This window comes from Mugil cephalus, chromosome 10, assembly GCF_022458985.1.
Source record: "Mugil cephalus isolate CIBA_MC_2020 chromosome 10, CIBA_Mcephalus_1.1, whole genome shotgun sequence".
Taxonomy (NCBI): Eukaryota; Metazoa; Chordata; class Actinopteri; order Mugiliformes; family Mugilidae; genus Mugil; species Mugil cephalus.
In genome coordinates, this window is record NC_061779.1 from 20,265,434 (window position 1) to 20,284,145 (window position 18,712).

General features: G+C 39.0%; 1 protein-coding gene across 1 annotated transcript; it reads left to right on the top strand.

The window, feature by feature from the left end:
* The first annotated feature begins 10,650 nt into the window (after window positions 1–10,650).
* LOC125015397 (aldo-keto reductase family 1 member D1-like) lies at window positions 10,651–15,117 on the top strand. Its single transcript, XM_047597229.1, has 9 exons — window positions 10,651–10,775; window positions 12,268–12,435; window positions 12,554–12,670; window positions 13,048–13,125; window positions 13,511–13,633; window positions 13,846–13,955; window positions 14,179–14,344; window positions 14,451–14,533; window positions 14,638–15,117. The coding sequence occupies exons 1-9, from the start codon at window positions 10,683–10,685 to the stop codon at window positions 14,678–14,680; spliced, it is 981 nt and encodes a 326-aa protein (XP_047453185.1). The 5' UTR covers window positions 10,651–10,682; the 3' UTR covers window positions 14,681–15,117.
* Window positions 15,118–18,712: the final 3,595 nt, after the last annotated feature.

Genomic DNA, 18,712 nt, shown 5'->3' on the forward strand with positions numbered 1-18,712 from the left:
CATGTATTGGTCCTGACAATCAGTCAGTGCGTTTGCAGAACTTGCATGCAGAACTTAATCGAGCTATGCTCGAAATTCGACTTTCTGAATACAGTCCTTGTCCCAGTTTGCATGCAGTGAGAAAATCGAATAACTGCGGGTTAATACCACGTTAATACGCCTCCCTTTCCGGTTGACCTATTACGTCATATAATAAACAAGAGTCGTTCCTGCGGACGTTATCGGTTGTTATTGAGGCAGAGCACTATTTGGATACATTAATAAAAGCTGTATTTCTGTATAATCTTTTTTTTTTAAGGATAAAACTTATTAAATACCTTTGCGCCTAATATACAAATAAATGGATTAAACCCGAATTATTTTGACATTTTATTACTTTATTTTTTATGAAAAATGTGCTGTCATTGTATTTTTTGTGTGTTGTGCAAAATTTAAAAATATAAATAAAAACTTTACTATCTCTTCCAAACATATTGTGAAAAATAAATTAAACTCATGTTGTCTAACCACTAACCAATCTCACAGTCCGAACAAACAGGCCCGAGCATATAGTTGACGTCATCTGGAAGCGATGAATATTCGGGGCGAGCAGATCTGGTACCTACGGCATTTCTCCTCTTTTTGTGTGGTCCTCTTCTTCCTAACTTGGAAGGAGCTTCTGTCACGTCTCTGTGTGGAATTGTAGTCTGCCTGTCGTGGAAAAATTCAACAAGTGAGGGTTGTTGAGAAATTAGTAATGATTCGGACTCAGTTATCACTTTCTGTGATCATACACGCAGAGTAAAACCCAGAGAGTATGTCACAACGAATGTGGGGTGACAACAAATTTTAAAAGTCATGAACTTTCAGTGAACTTCTGCTGAACTTATTGACTTGTTATGAACTCATGAGGGCTAAACGGTCTCATAAGCAAATACAGATAGGATATATATATGAAGTAAAAACAAAATGTAATTTTCTATTACATACCATCTTTTTGTTTAGAAGAGGCTTGAAGTGGATCTTCTCAGGTTGATCCTCTTGAAACGATGATGAAGATGTGGAGGACAGCCAGGTTCCTCTGAAGAGTTGGCGGTTGTCAGACATTTTAATATCTGAGAACTTGCAGCTTGTAGCTCCAAACTGAGTTCCAAGATGTTTCTCCAAAGTGTTTTCAAAAAAAGACTGTTGAAGAAAGCTGAAGAATTGTTGAAACGTAACTTGAATTGTGCTCGTACTAACAATGTTTATTAATCGACTGACTTCTGCTATCTGTAGAGTTTGTTGTGTTCCGGTTATGAAGCATATATGTATATACACTAGATGCTGCATTCTGGCTGGTCAGACACGTCAACACGGCCGCCATCTTGGGCAGGGGTTCTTACCAGTGACAGACTTTTGTGTGGTTTACATATGTTCCCATGAAAGAAACACCAAAACCAAGACACACTGAATACCATTTCACAATTGAGAAGATGTATTATATTATTTAACTGTTATGAATGTGTTGAATCTCTAAAGCTAACCTAAATTAAAGTATGTATTTTGTTACTAGCTTGTGTAAGGATAAGAAAACAAAATATGTTGTTAGTAAGACACAGTAATATGATAAAAGTGACATTTAGAAATGTTGTTCCTAAACCATCTGTTAGTTTAATATATAACGTTAATGTTAACTGCTAACGTAAGTTTTGTGTCTGAACTGTAGCTGGGTCAAAGACGAGACATGTTAATTCTGGTGTCCGAGGCATATTTATAATAGTAAAACTAAATAACAAAAATTAAAAAGTACAATTTGTTACTCAATTCTCCCCACTTTACTTGCTCATATGAGTATTTACTGTAAGAAATGAAAATTTAAGGAGCTATTTAGCTCAGAAGTACAAAACTGTCAAAAATCTTAATAAAGGCATTAATGATACACTGGGGCATAATTGTGTTGGTGTTTGTAATGATACCTAAAATATAGTAACAACACTAAGCTCATTTACATTTTCATTCAAGAAATACTTTTGTCCCCATTTTTGGATTCTCAAATGTCCTTCCTGTGTATCACACATAAAGTGGCTATATGACCATATATGGATTTGGACAGCCATGTTACAGGGTGTTGTATCAGACAACAGATTTTGAAGGACCCCCAAAAGAGATAACAATGTCAGTAAATCTCTCTTAAAATGTTGATATTTTGACCTTTTCGCTCAGTGGTACGTGATGTACCACCATGATGTGTCTTTCTGGAAAACGCTAATAACACATTTATTATAATTTTATTATAATTTTTTTACATTTTAAAATTACCTATTTCATGTGAAATATGACATTGATGTGTTGAAGATTAAGCTAACGTTTTACACAGTAGACCCAGTTAGTGCCTGATTATAAAGGAAAAACAGTTGTTTTGTCCTCCCTGGGTAACGATATGTCCTTCCTGGATAACAAAGGTATTCTGTTACCCAGGACATGTCCTCTGTTAGAGAGACTGGACATGTTAATCAATTCAGTAGCTGTAGGTTTTTAGACATTGATTAGATGTTGTACTGTTGTTCTTTTATTATTATTAATAGCAGCTGATTTAGATATTTTTTTTCACTTTTAAAATCCTTATATATATATGTGTGTGTGTGTGTGTGTGTGTGTGTGTGTGTGTGTGTGTGTGTGTGTGTATGTATACATATAGGTGTATATATATATGTATACACACACACACACACACACACACACACACACATATATATATATTCTTATTATTATTATTATTATATATGACATATATCCCTCAGCGGACAAGGAAACACCATGTGATGACATGATCCATGTTATTATATTTGAATTTCTTTTTTTAAGAGTGTTTACTTACTTTTTACTTTTTTGTGCAACAAAGTCACAGTGACAAAGTATTTTCCCTCCTGGATCATTAAAGTCTGTCTAAGTTTAAGTCTAAGTGTTATTTAACACATACGCTTCCTGTAACTGTATCTTAGTTTTTTTTTCTAGATCATATCATAAACTCTATTGTATTATTATTATTAAATTCATCATTATTGTTGTTTTTATTGTTCATATCAATCTGTTTTGACGAATGCCTACAAGCCTTTCAATGGCCTTGCAGGTTATCTGCATTTTTAATTTAACCAATCTATATTGTATTATAACAATGTGTGACATTTATAATAAATCAAACAGATTGAAAAGCGATTGAAAATTCAGTAAGTTATGATTTTAATTGTTGATAGACCTCTGCCTCCGTTCACTAATACATTAAGTAGACATGGCTTCCCCCTGCCCAAGATGACGGCCGCATTGACGCATCGCTCCAATGGACAGAGACGGCGAAGGCGGCATCTAGTGTCTATATCTGCGGTGAGACTTCTGCATTTGCCTTGGAAGATGTTGCCTAGCAACAGGGCAATCTAGGCCCCACCCACAGTGTTTGGCATCTGATTGGTTGGTTTATGGAGGAAATTTTCAAATGAACTTGTACACCACATGGCTGGCATTCAGATTTATAATTTACACGTTTTAGTCATCACAATTTGGCTTCTTAAAGAAGCCCCAGTGGCATAAGGATAAGGCTCTGGCCTCCTAATCCAGGGATTGTGGGTTCAAGTCCCATCTCGGGTAGTACGTAGCAGAGTGGCGCAGCGAAAGCGTGCTGGGCCCATAACCCAGAGATCGATGGATCGAAACCATCCTCTGCTAGGCTTTTAATTCACATCTTAGTCAAAATATGTTGTGTTTTTACATTTATAACAGGGGCTACTTGTGATGTGCTGCCATCTCCCCAGCACATAGATATACACATAGATGCCGCATTCAGGCTTGTCAGATACGTCAACATGGCCGCCATCTTGGGCAGAGGTTTCTGACCATTAGTCAGACCTGGTCAGACCGCTGTCAGTGAATCTGACTGACACTATAATGTCAGACCTTTGTGCCGCTACAGATGTTCCTATGAAAGAAACACTAAAACCAAGCAACAAGGAATACCATTTCACAGGTGAGAAGATGGTTTATATTATTTAACTGTTATGAACATGTTGAATTTGATGTATCTCTAAACTAACTTATTATTAGCTTATGTAAAGATGAGGAAATCGAAGATGTTTTTATTAGTAAGACATCGTACTCTTTAAGAGCAAGTGTGTTTATAACTACGTTTGGATAAAAGGTGTTAACTAAGTGCTGCCAAAAAAAAGTATCATTACATGTTTCACTAAAAAGGTAGAAAATATGTTAATGTGCCCAGCACATTTCTGCTGTGCGGCTCTGCTAGAAAGGACGATAATGGATGTGGCAAAGTCTTACGGCAATTTTACCAGCGTTTTTGGTGTGTTGTAGTGTAAAACGTGCACACTTCTCTTACGCTACACACACACACATGCAGGTAAGAAGGTCAGTGTAATTTGTTTTATTGGATTCCAGAAATAAAGTATAATTAACTTACAATAGGACAACAGGACTGACAACAGGAAAATATAATCAATGCATTCATTTAGTACTTAAATCTGATAATGAACACATTTCTAGACAACAAATGTCTGGGGCCACTGTGTTGCCCATGATGCTCCTGCTTGTCCCTGAAGTTCCCTGGTGGATGAAAATACGACCAACTGGATTGAAGTCATTTTGCTAAGATGCTCTTCTCTGCCATTCAACAAACCATGAGTTGGGAGCTGTGTCTGTGCAGTGTTTGAATGATATTTGCTGCAGAGGCAGATTAATAAACCAGAAATCCACAACAATTTTCCTTCCTCCCCAGCAGACTGCAGTGTAAAACTACACACTTACCACCATATTCTGATAGAACATCTGTAGCATCTTACTACAGTTCTCAAGAGATGTGATCTCCCTTAAGAAAAAGAGGCGTCTCAGGCAGCACAGTTCCCCGACCTGACAAACTGTGACCTTCCTGTCAGGAGATAAAGAAAGGATCAATGCATAATGTCTGGCCGGTACTACCAATGACTTACAGTGGCCTTCTGTGTATACTGTTAACATAAATTAATATTAAAGTGAAGGTAAGTGTGATGTTTGTTGTGACTGGGAGTGCATGTTGCTGCCTACACAACCAGCAATTTGGTTGTGTTTATCCTCGGTTCATTTAATCTGAGGATTCAGTATATTATTATTTGGTCCTATCGTCCTAGTGTGTGTGAGAGTGAAGCCCACTACCACCACCACACAAACATTCAGATTTGAAGTTATTTCATTTATAATAAAGTTAAATTCATAAAATGTTGAAATTATAATTTAGTGTGTGTAGGTGTCTAACTAACTTTTGACTTTTACGGTAGCATATAAGCTTGCGCAGTAAATTAACTGGTCAATTATTCTGATAAGATAAAAATCTAACTTCCAAAAAAATAATAGGGGGGTGCGTGTGTGTGTGTGTTAGAGGAGTTTGTGTTCTTGGTGGTGGTTGTCAATGATGACAGAGGCACCCTAGGCAGAGAAAGACAGAAACGTGGAGAAAAAGGGCAATTTTCTCTCACTGCGCTGATCTCACATTTGGGCTTACTGTGACAAAACGGCAGATCTGCCCTCCTTCCCCATTGGTGTTAATGTCTGAGGTGGTCATAATGATTTGGTGGTCCGTATGATTCAGCAATCTGTCGCCATAGCCACCAGGTACACAATCCCCTCTCCCTCCATATTTAATGCTGCAAATGTCAGATCTGCCCTCCTTCTCCATTGCTGTTAATGTCTAAGGTGTTCATAATGTTTTGGCACACCATGTTAGGCTCCTCTGTGCATGTTGGTTCTGTTGCCATGGCTACAGGGACTAGGTGCTGCTGGTCCCTGTAGCCAGCAGCACCTGGGCAACAACAGGTCGTAAGGGGAAAATGAATGCATTGTGCGCGACAGCCGAGCGCTCTGATTTTTCTCAGAAAACGGCAGCGAATTGTCACATGCACACATATGGGGAAAAGTTCAAAAAGTGCTCGGTGAACTCCTTGCTCAGCAGAGCCTGGAGTCCAAACCATAGGAGCTACAGGAATCAGAGCCACACCATCAAAACCAACAAAAATGCCTATGTTTTTATGTAGTTTTTATATCTTAAAAATATGGCCATCAGACAACTGTGAGCACCTTTTTTTCATTAAAAACAGAAAAAAGCAGAAATAGAGTTAGAGTGAAGCAATACACACCATGTTAAACAAGATTTTTCTGTGTTTTCTCCAAAATTTCACCAAAACGTGAACTGCAACCACGACCAAACTGTAGCAGATATTGAAACAGGGTTTTGTGGAAAGGAAAGCCACAAATGTCGTGCCTCGTATAAACTTTTAATCGTTTTTGTACTCCAAAGCATGGCCGAGTAATCACTCAGCCCGTTCATGGTGAGTAGATGTTCGTGCTTTTTTCGAGCTTCTGCATTCATTTCAATGGGCCAAATCCCTCGCTTTTTTGTCATTTACTCCCACCCCTTTTGATCAGTCGCTTAGAAAAGTCACGGCACACCTGTCCTGCCCCGATCGAGACGCACGTTTTGATATGATATTGTCCAAAGTTAAGTGCGGAAAAATGGCAGAAGAATAATAAATGCCATGGAGAGTAATGTAGGAGCCAACGCATTGCATTGCCTTCCTAGAATAAGAAGAAGAAACCTGTGCCTCGGGGCTTTGAAACCATCCTCTGCTAGGCTTTTAATCAGGGCCTCGACCAGAGCTAATAAGAAAGACATATAATCATATTTCACTCAGCACTGATATTGAGGAGCTGTAATCACACAAGGCACTTGTTTTGTATGTGGTAGAGTAGTGTGTGTTGGTGTGTGTTGTTTTAACATAAATGTATGGGAGACAAGGATCAGCCGTATTAACAGCAGAGATATGAGAGGATTCCCTGATTATTGAATTGGTCTCAGCTGTGGCTCTGGCCTGAGGATGGCTGAGGTTGCTGTGGCAACTGGAGGTGGTTGTCAGTGATGACAGAGGCACCCTAGGCAGAGACAGACAGAAACATGGAGAAAAGGGGCAATTTTCTGCCTCTGTGCTAGTCTCACATTTGAGCTTACTGTGACAAAACAGAAGTTCCTATCAGAAAAAAATATTGTCCATATCGCTTCAAAACTCTGGGATGAGTTGTGCTCAGAAAAACGGCAAAAAAACAATAAACACAGTGAAGAGTAATATAGGAGCCAACGCGTTGCATTGCCTCCTTAGAATAAAAATAAGAAATCTGTGCCTTCGAAACCATCCTCTTATAGGCTTTTAATTAGGGCTTTGCCCCGAGGCACTGGCCCCTGCAGCTATTTCAATAGCCCTGTGGCCCTAATTAAAAGCATCTCAACCATCCTCTGCAAGGGGCCTCGGGACTTTGCCCAAGGATGGTCATGATCTAGCAACCTTTGGATTATGGGCCCAGCAAGTTTCTGCTGCGCCACTCCTCTAGAGATTGCCCAAGATGGGACTCAAACCCACAATCTCTGGCTTGGGAGGCTAGTGCCTTATCCTTCACTTTTCTATGTGTGGACTGCAGACATTCGCTGTCTTTCTTAGACTTCTCACTTAAACTTCCTCCTCACCAACATGAGCATGGTCTATAAAACTTGTTGAACTCTCTGGATTTTACCACCGTGAAATATTGGTAAATAAACAGAAAATGATCACTGAGTCTGAATCATTACTAACTTCTTAACAACCCTCAATTTTTCCACGACAGGCAGACTACAATTCTACACAGAGATGTGACAGAAGCTCCTTCCAAGTTAGGAAGGAGAGGACCACAGAAAAAGAGGGGAAAGACTACACCATGAGTCCAAGCACCTCTAAAGGCATCCCTTCTATCGACATACGGAAAAAAAAAGAATGGAGCACCAGAGAGTAACTAAGATCTGGATCATTGGGTCTAGTTGCATCTAACAAGCAGAGAGGCCAGTGTATCAAATCTTTGGGGAGAACTTAGGACTAAACGCCCAAGTTAAGTGGTTTGGAAAAGGAGGCATGCGATGGGGTGAAGTTCTACCTCGTTTTTATTCTCAACTGTCCACACAGAGTCCCCCTGACATCCTGGTCGTCCATGCCGGAGGCAACGATCTGGGGCTCACGTCTGCCAGAGAACTGGTTTCACGCATGAAAGGAGATTTGATGCAGCTCCATGAGGAGTTCCCCTCAATGAAAATTGTATATTCCAGCATCAATGAATAGCAGTCTTAGAAATATGGATTCCAAAAATGTATTAATAATGTCAGGAAGGACATCAATAGAGTGATGAGAAAGGCTGTCGCCTGCTGTAATGGTGAAGTTATCGAACATCCCCACCTGAGATTCTTCGATGACTCAGTGTTTCTAGCAGACAGAGTACACTTTTCCAGGAAAGGAAATGAGATCTTTCTGACCAGTATACACAACGTCATTAAGAGGATCCTCCAGGGAAGAGAACATGACAGCAGTTCTCCCTTTAATGTAAATATAAAGTAAATATGAACTTAAATATTAGTTGGTAAATTAGCTCTAAAACCCTGTTTCCAAACAAAATGTCATTTTTTGACCATCGTCTGTTTTTAAAATTGTTTATTTAGTAACTGTATTTTGTTCTTTTCAGAAGAAAAGCATTTATGTGATCCTGCCCTTCACTGTGAGACCATCCAAGACAAGTTTGGGACAGATCTTGTCCAAATTAATTCTGACAAATCAATGTGTTGACAGTTGACTGTGTTGAAGTTGTGGCCTGGCTGATTTAAACTTTCATCTCTGGTCCTCAGCAGGTCAGAGAGGAGATGCAGATGTTCCAGGTGTTTGGAGGCCTACCTTCACCTCTGCCCCACGGAGCCTCCTGTTGCTGCAGCCAGGCCCACAGCCACAGTCCACCAGGCAGATCTGCTCCATGATGCCAGACGCCGACTTGGCATCAACCTCGACGAGCTTTTCGGCGTCTTTGGCTCCAACATGTTGGAGCTGCAGCTGCTGCTGCTGCAGATTTTGTCTTCTCTCCTCCGCAGCTCCCAGGGGCTTGTACCAGGAGGTGAGAGTGCAGCTTACTCTGGTGCAGCCTCATTTCCATGCGCTGAGGTGCGGAGCTGGAGACTTCAGCACTGGGAGGCAGAAAGACACCGACACAGTAAATAAAAGAACTCTGTATCTCACCTTTCAGAGAAAAAACGTGTGGTATCTTTACAAAAATATGTTCCATTCAAAGCAAAGCTCAAACGAGTTCAACAGAACTTTGAGAAAAGTATTTTCTCTCCGTTTTTAGGAAACTTATTATTAAACTTATTATGCTACAGTGTGTTAAAGTAGTACAAGTAATAGGGAGGGAATGTGTAGGATGTGAAATGAAAATGTAGAAATAAAAAAGATGTGAAAAAGAAGCACTTGCTTTAATAGACAAGGAGGATGAGAACACAGTAGTAGGAAGACAAAATGTGTCTCCTGTAGTTTTAAAATAAACAGATTATCCAGAATTAACAGGTACAAAATGGGGTTTATGGTCGGTACTTAACCCATTTGCACCAAAATAACTTTTCCATACAGATGAAACCGAAACATTTCCAATGGGCAGCTGTGGCAGAAAAGTGTAAAAGACTTGAATCTCGGAAACCTGTTATCTTATAGACTCCAAAACCTTGTACTAAAAGACAAATGATGTCATTCTTTGGGATGATACATTTCTGCAGAAGCAGGATTTCAAATTAAGCCATTATTACAGCTCCACTGTCTGCCTAACCACACGCGTCCTTGAGCACGTCACTGAACCTCCAGCTGCTCCCAGCGCGTGGCACTGGTGTGTGAATGTGTGTGTGCTTGTGTGAGCGAATGGGTGGACGTGTCTGTGACTGTAAAGTGCTCTGAGTACCAAAAGGCAGAAAGTTGCTGTATACAAATAAAACTATTTACCATTTGGGGTTATCATAAGGTTGGTTAACCCTGTGACATTTTGCTGGGTCATATATGAGACAGCAGTAGCTTTTTGAACCAATCGGAGCTCTGTACATGAGTTGTGTAGTGCGTAAATGCTGCATGCAATATGACATTTTCTTTTGATTGCATTGATAAAAGACAGTTTATTTTTTGCAAAAAGGCTGGAATAACATGAGGTTAATATAAAATTGACAAATTATTCTATCAAACACAGAGAACTCAATACAGTTGAGCAGTTTGTTTTGATGTTTATGAATCATTTAGATACTGTATATGATCAGAGGTACAATATCCATCTGAAATCACCCCTCTGCCATTGGTCAATTTGACTGGTATCTATTTGAAACTATATCTTCCACCAGAGGGCGTCACATGCCCTGGCAACCATATTTTTCCCATTTATTTATTCTGACTAGGTTTGAAAAAAGAAAAATGTTTTTTATCTACATTCTTGACACAAAAACATTCTACACACACAAGGGCATTGGAGGGCATTATGCTTTCATACATTTGGTCTTGCATTATATTAATCAGCTCACTGTCCATGCGCTATTGCAGCTATAGTGCTACATGGAATGCCATAGCTGACAGCAAATAATGATGTCTTACATATATTTTCATAAAAAGGTGAATTATTGTGTTTTCAGATGAAAACAAAGCAATGTGCAACAATGCACAATGTGTCGGGTTACTATCATTGTCAGGTCCAACTGTTTGGTTGGAGGCCACTAAGATAAGTGAGACCATGAGGATAAAGAGTTCAATGTTCAAGGCCATGCTCTGTATAATCTCTGTGATAGGCTAAAGAGCAGTTCAGTCGTCCACATTTGCGCACACATGAATCTGACAGCGGAGAACCACACTATTCCTCTCAGTGATGGTAACCGTATTCCACTGCTGGGGTTGGGCACCTACGGAGACCCACGAACGGTGAGAAAAATGGCTTGTGTTTATTCAGTCAGACGTCAATTTAGTTTGTTAATGCCTGGTTAAACAGGCATTAGCGACTCTGTGTAATGTGGGAGTGTCAGTGTTTATTGGGTGAACATCAAATATAGAACATAAATAAAATGGGAACGAATATCATGCACTCGTAAAATTGCTGCTTTGTTTCTGTAAAAACTTTTCTGGGTTGTTCATGCTGGGTCATATTTCTGAGTTATTTGAGGTACTATATAAACACATCGTCGGGTAAAAAGGGTTGAAAGGGGTTCATATCTGGTTAGGTTCATTTGACCAAACTCCTGGTTCATTCATTTTCCCGCTCAGTTATTGTTGAAATCTGGTTCTGTCCGGGTGATTGGACAGAATGAGAGTGAAACAGACAAGAAATTTCTGGTAGATTAAATTGAATACTTTACTTACATTTTTAATAGTTTCGAACTTAATATAAGTCACAGTCATGGTCCATAAGTGGGTTTAATGTATTTTATTCTTTGACATTTATTAACAAAGTTAAGTTAGCAACTCTTTTACTTGCTAAAGTAAGCTAACGTTCTCTAACTAACTATGACGATAGCTCTTTGAATTTCACAATTTAATGTGAAGTGGTTTATGGTGTAGTCATCATTTTACTTTACTATTCCATTGCACATATTCAGATACTTATCTTTAACATAGCTTTAACAGCAGTGGTAAACTGACATTACAGTTTACGTTAGCTTGCACTAGCTATCACATTACGTTTGTCATCATTTCACTAGAAAAGATGGATGAGAGGAACAAGGAAGAGAAGCTAGAGGAGGCAGAAGTTGGAGGAGGATTTCAAGTCGCTAAATTGCGCAATTGTGTTAATGGTCCAACCCCCTGAGATTGAACTAGGCTGAATGTGGCCCTTTAACTACGTTGAGTTTGACCCCCCTAGTCTAGAGAGTGTTTGAGTTTTGATTTGAAAATGTCGTTTTGATCCGAACTTGAATATATCTGTGTTCTGTTTAATTATATTTATTCAATCATTCTATATTATATTCTTCTTTGGTTTTGAATGTGATTTTACACTGTTTGTTTCCAAATTGTCATTAAGAGTGCCATTAAATGAAAGTTGGCAGTGGCCTTTATTTTAGTTTGATTTTACTAATCAATATCAATAAATTTTATTATTATAACAAGTTATGTAATTTTGATTTTAAATATAAAAGTAGCAATTCAGTGAAATTACCCATGTTTTATGTTTAATCCTTGAATAGGGTTGCTTTTACTCATTGGGTTGGGTCAAATGAGCAGTGAAAGTGAATTAACTGAGCACTTCGGCCAAAACAACTCAGCACATGTTCTGTCCCATCACTGATCAACCCTTGGGTTATTTTTTAACCCAGCACTTTTTAGAGTGTATGAATAGCACTGAATAGTTACTCAAATGGCAGCTGGAACTCAAACAGAGCCAAGTCAAATAATATTGGCATTTTGTGTTGAACTCCAACAGACTCCCAAAGGCAAAGCGCTTGAGTGTGTCAAGCTGGCCATAGATGTGGGTTACAGGCACTTCGATGGCGCGTTGGTATATTTCAATGAGCATGAAGTTGGTCAAGCCATCAGAGACAAGATTGCTGATGGAACAGTTAGACGAGAGGACATCTTTTACTGTGGAAAGGTAAAGCACATACTGTGTGTTCTCTCATATTTCTCAGAATACTTCTAATACTGCTCCTGTTATTCTCAATCTAAGTTAATTTGATATTTGATTGTTTGCTTTGTGTTATTTTTCTCAGCTCTGGAATACCTTCCATCCACCAGAGTTGGTCAGACCGGCCTTGGAGAGGACGCTCAAAGCGTTGAAACTAGGCTATGTGGATCTCTACATTGTTGAGCTTCCTATGGCCTTCAAGGTGTCCCCACAGTAAACACAATTAGCAATTAACTTATCAGAGAGCCATCACATGCAGCACAGTCACAGTGTTTAGTTTAGCTGATATTGTGGTGTTATTTTCACAGCCAGGATTTGAAATAAGAAGCTGATTCCGTGTCCCAAAGTGTAATGAGTGAAAACTTTCTGTAGTCAGGCATTATATGCATTATAATTAATATCTTACATAAATATTTTTAGTAATTAAATACGAATGAGAGAAGATAACTGGAAAACTACATTTTGTCAAGTATTTTTGTCATAGATGTGGATATTTGAGTGACACCCCCTCCCCATTTTGTGCAATGTCAGCACCACAGAAGTGTTAATGGCGAGTATCAAACTGTGCTTACATTTTAGCCTGGAAATGAATTTTATCCAAAAGATCCGAATGGAAAATACATCTACCACCACACAGACCTCTGTGCAACATGGGAGGTGAGATTTGCAGTTTTGCATTACCTGATGTCTTTATAATAATGAAAATGTAGTTCCCTTAATTCTAGAAAAAAAATCATATTTAAAAAAAAACAAAAAACATTAGCTAGGTGAGAATTGGACCAAGCTATAAACCACAGCAGGAGATGATATTTGAATGTTGACACAGTGTGACACCTTCACTGAAGAATCCACCTAATCCCACTGTGTCTAGCCTAGCATATACTGTATACTGTGGTTCATTTATATTCCACTGGATTTATGATAATCTAGCAAATGTTCAGAGAACTTCTGTTTCTTGTCACTGTGCTTTATGTTTGTATACAGGTAATAACTACCAGGCCTTATAAAGATACTGAATGTTTTTTGAATTTTTACTCAAAAGGCTTTGGAGGCCTGCAAAGATGCCGGTCTGGTTAAGTCTCTGGGAGTCTCCAACTTCAACCGCAGACAGCTGGAGCTGCTGCTGAATAAGCCTGGCCTCAAACACAAGCCTGTGTCCAACCAGGTGACCCCAACTTTAAACACCCACTGATAGAGTGTAGCTAGTGTAATACAATATTACCGCGTGCAGCATGTTAATACGAAGCATGGTAAAAGCATTTTCCCAGATTTATCAAAATAATAGTACTTTTTAGATATTTTTCTTCTTTAGAAAAAAGCTCAGTCTGCTGGGCAAATTTCTTTTTAATGGTGCATTTTCTTATTGCTTACTTGAAGGTTGAATGCCATCCATATTTCACGCAACCCAAGCTTCTGGAGTACTGTCGTCAGAACGGCATTGTGATTGTCGGCTACTGCCCAATTGGCTCCTCCAGAGATGCGTCGTGGTATGTAGGCTTTAAGACACTTTTTAAGCTGGTGTGACATATTTCAATAGGAGAAACTTCTGCTTTATTTGATTCTGTTGTTGTACAGAATTAATGGCAGGTTGCAATGAGTCTTCTTAAACAAAATATTAGATCAGAGTAAAAACTCTCTGCGACAAATCTGTAAGAGATAACAAGGTTTTAAGATGATGAGGTCATAATGTGTGACGTGTCCCTGGTTTAGGGTGAATGTGAAATGTCCTCCTCTGCTGGAGGATGAGCTTCTTGTCTCCATTGGGAAGAAGTACAAGAAGAGCAGTGCCCAGGTGGCCCTCCGCTTCAATGTGCAGAGAGGGGTCGTTGTGATTCCAAAGAGCTTCAGCCCCGAGAGGATTAAACATAACTTCCAGGTATTTTAGTCATGTCATTTTTAACAAATACACACTTACAGTAATTAGCTAAAGCCTGAGATCTTTAAGCAACCATTTCAGCAAAACACCTCATAATTCTTCCCAGATATTTGATTTTTCACTCACTGAGGAAGAAATGAAGGCCATCGAAGCCCTGAACAAAAACATTCGCTTCGTGGAGCTGCTGATGTAAGTACGGTTTTTAAAAGTGTCTAACTTGCTGTGAATTCTTTTGTGTGATTTAAAATCCGGGTTATGCAAGAAACATTAACGATTCTTCTATTTTGACACAGGTGGAGTGATCATCCAGAGTACCCCTTTCATGATGAATACTGAGCTTTTTAACATGTAGTGCAAAGCTCATGATTTTCAGTTTTTTTTTTCACTCCAAATACGAAATATATTATAATAGATAAAAAAACAGCAAAGTTGGACTCTTCTTGTCAGTTCATGCCAGTAACAAATAGTTTAAAATGAACTGATGGCTCTGCTGTTATAAAAAGAGTTTCATTTCAGAGTAAGACAACTGAAAAATACATTATAAAGAAAACAACAATGATTACTTCTTGATGTATTTTTTGATCACCAGCAAATAGCCATGAGCTCTTTTAATACATTTTGAAGACTGTTAATTGGATAAGTATCTCATTCCTTGTCAAGTAATGTCGCTTGTCGTGTTAATAGAGGGCTTAAAGGGACATTTGACATTAGTGTGTTTGACAGTCCCAATCTTCAAATAAATAAATAAATAAATAGTTGTACATACATTTTCACACAGTGCTCCATGTGTCTGTTTCACTCAACTGCAAAAACATTTGGTACACTACACTGTAAAACATTGTTTTCAAAACTTAAAGTAACACATGGATTTCTTCTGGGTTTTCGCATCTTTTAATTATAAAGAACTATTATAAAAAATGGCGATACCTTTGAAACTATCTCTACAAAGAGGCCTAAACCATGGCATCGTAACACCAGCAAAAATAGCATTATGGATGGGTGGATTTTACAACCTATTTCTCTACAGGAATGCATTTCAGAGTGGTGTAATATCCTCCTGTCTATAAGGCCTAAATAAAATGAATGTTGAATTTTTAAATTTTTAAAGATGTGTAGTTTACATAAACTTGAACACTTGCTAATAGTAATCAAGATGACAAATCTAAGTAACAAAAGCGTTAAACGGCAACTGATATAGATTTAGTTAAATTGAGCTTAACTTGGAAATGTGAGAAGAAATAATGAGTTGTGAGTTTTCTTTGATAATGATGGATAATGAAACCTAATAAACTCTATTAACTCATTGTATCAAGTTAAAAGAATAAATGATTTTTAATTCTAACTAAAAGTTCTAACTTTAGCTTTTTGAACTGATGCTGAACTTTTCTTTGGGTTGAGTTTACTCACAATTTAAGGCACCAGGTGAAAGATTTACTTTGCGGTGCTGTAAAACTGGATTGAATTAAACATACACTAAAGTGTTTATGCTATTTAGCGTAGCCCACTGACTAAAATGGAAATGTCAAAAAAATAGAAACGTGTCGTTTCAGCTATTTGAAACAACAGCTAAATATCATAAGAGCTAGGATTTAGAACTCTCTGGCGGGTGTATTTCCATCAAATTCAAATGTATTGTATTGTTTCAGTTGTATGGTTTCACTTCTGGGAACTCCAAAGAAAGACAATTGGTTGGTTTAGTAAAGATTAGATAAGATTCAACTTTATTGTCATTACACATGTACACGTAAAGACCAATGAAATGTAGCTTAGCATAAGGAGCTTCCATGCCAGACTCTGACACAGTTGGTTAGGATGCTCTCGATCAGGCAGTGGTAGACATTCACCAGGATGGCTGAAGACAGATGGTTCTTCTTCAGCGTCCTCAGGAAGATCAAGTGCTGTTGAGTCTTCCTTTCCAGACTGGAAGTGTTTGCAATCCAAGACAGGTCCTCCATGATGTGGGTCCCCAGGAACTTGAAGCTGGAGACACGGTCGATGGTCCGCCCGTTGATGTGGACGGGGTCATGCGTGCTTCTCCTCTCCTTCCTGAAGTCCACAATGAGCTCCTTGGTTTTGCTGGTGTAGAGGAGCAGGTTATTTTCCACGCACCATTTGGCCAGGTGCTACATATCTTCCCTGCAGCCTCTCTCATTGTTGTTGCTGATGACATCAATCACTGTGGTGTCATGTGCAAACTTGATAATGGAGTTGGATCCATGCATAGGTCTGCAGCCATAGGTGAATTGATTAGATAAAAGGCCTCAACACACAGCCCTGTGGCAAACCGGTGTTTGAGTGTGACAGCGGTGGAACAAGTGTGCCCTGACCTCACACGTTGTGGTCTGTTGGTCAGAAAGTCCATAATCCAGTTGGTGCATCTTCTACGCTCCTATTGTGGCGGTAGGCAAACTGGTGTGGGTCCTGTGTGGGTGGGAGGGAGTCCCTTAGGTGTGCCAGGACCAGTCGCTCGAAGCACTTCATGATGATAGGTGGGAGTGCTAGTCGTCGAGGCACGTTGCTGTCAAGGTTAGAGCGTTCTGGCACTGACACAATAGAAGTAGCTTTGAAGAACGTTGGCATGGCTGCTTGGGCGAGGGGCAGGTTAAAAATATCTGTGAATATCCCAGTGCTCTGAGCACACATCGGGGGATGCTGTCTGGTCCAGCAGCCTTGTGTGCATTGATCTGGCTCAGTGCTGTGTGGACATCAAGGAGATGACGTGAGATGAGGTGTTATGCAGTAAAATGAACTAAACAACTCACTAGTAAACTTAGTAATTTAAGCCAAGGCAAATGGAGCAATAATATATCTTTCTGCAGTTTCGTTTTTTAACAATATTTCGCAACTCTTAATACAGGTAAATATCGGGCATTGCAGGTATGCACTTGTTGAAAAGTGAAACTTCTTCTAGCCCCCGAGGAATAACACCTTCTTTATCTCATCTTTGTGTAAATGTAAAAGATGGAGGAGCATTTATTTGAGGACGATCCAAGACACGTCCTTATTATATCTCTTTATTTTTAAAACAAATCTGAGTGGTGTATCTTTGCAAGCTGAGAACTGTTTATTAGCGTCTTTTGGACAAGAGCACTAGCATTATACTGGAAAAGGTTCTTGCGTTCGAAGCCTTCGGGACAGTTAAACATTTGGACATTTTATAAATTGTTATAGACATTTATAAAATTGTTATATGGCAGTCACACTTTTGTACAACAAATCAAATAAAAGTAAGGCACACTACAAAGCTGAAACATTAAGTGTAGCATTCATTGCATTATGTTCTGTTCTTTGCAGCTATTGGCCATTGAAATCTTGACAGAGTCGGCCAGACTTTGGTATGAATTGCCCGGTATCTGTATGTCTTGTTCAGTGGGCAAACATGTTTATTCCGTGTGGCATCACAGTGTTGACCCACATACTGTAATCTTGCGCTCTCTACACACCTTTTCCCTACTTTCGACATCGTGACCAGTTTCCCTTACGGCTGGCTGTCAAAGGCAAAAAAAAAAAAGTCTTCGGTGAGTTAATTACATTTTCTCTAAACATATTGTATTTTGTTCTTAGCAGCAGCAGGTCCTAACATGAAGTCTGTGTCTCCAAACATTCTAGTCCTGTTTACTGTACTGATGCAGTTTTTTTCCACTGTCATCAGGTTAGCTTGTCAAACTTTTCCAAACTTTTGTTCAGAGTGGCTGAATATCAATCATTAACCAGGTCTGTGAGGACAATCTCCCTCTATGTATAAATAGCTGTGGTCTAAATTTTAACTTTTCGTGCCTTGAGCCCTGAAGCCAGCTGCTTATGCACATCTAATTTAACCAACGCAATTAAGGTAATCTGAAGAGACGGGGTGGACCCTTTACAGTACACGAGCTTTCAATCTGAGCAGTGACCTGTGCACGTACAGCTGAAGAGAGCAGAGGAACGCTGCGGGAGGAAGGAAGTAATGCAGATCTTAATGAGATCTCCTCTTTTTTTTCTTCTTTTTTTTTTTTTTGTCTTGTTTTGAATCAGACGTTTTTTGCAAATGACAGGAGCAATGAATAGCAACGACTCTTCAGGATGGTTTGTTTGTGTTTTGTACATATTGTATCCCATGCGATTATATTTTTTAATATATTTTTCCAGGCGTTATACTTCACTCGGTTAGTTTGGTAAAGTTTTATCTTTTGCACATTTAATATCCACCCCTTTCTTTTAAAGTGTAGTTGGATAATTTGATATAGAGAGTTGTTTTGTTTCTTATTGTGAGTCAGATGAAACGGTTGAAACCACAACCAGCAAAACCACTAGCTTAGCATAGCCCAGTGACAAAAACCAAACAGAGGGGAAAGCAGGCTCTATCCAGATTGAATATAAATCCACCCA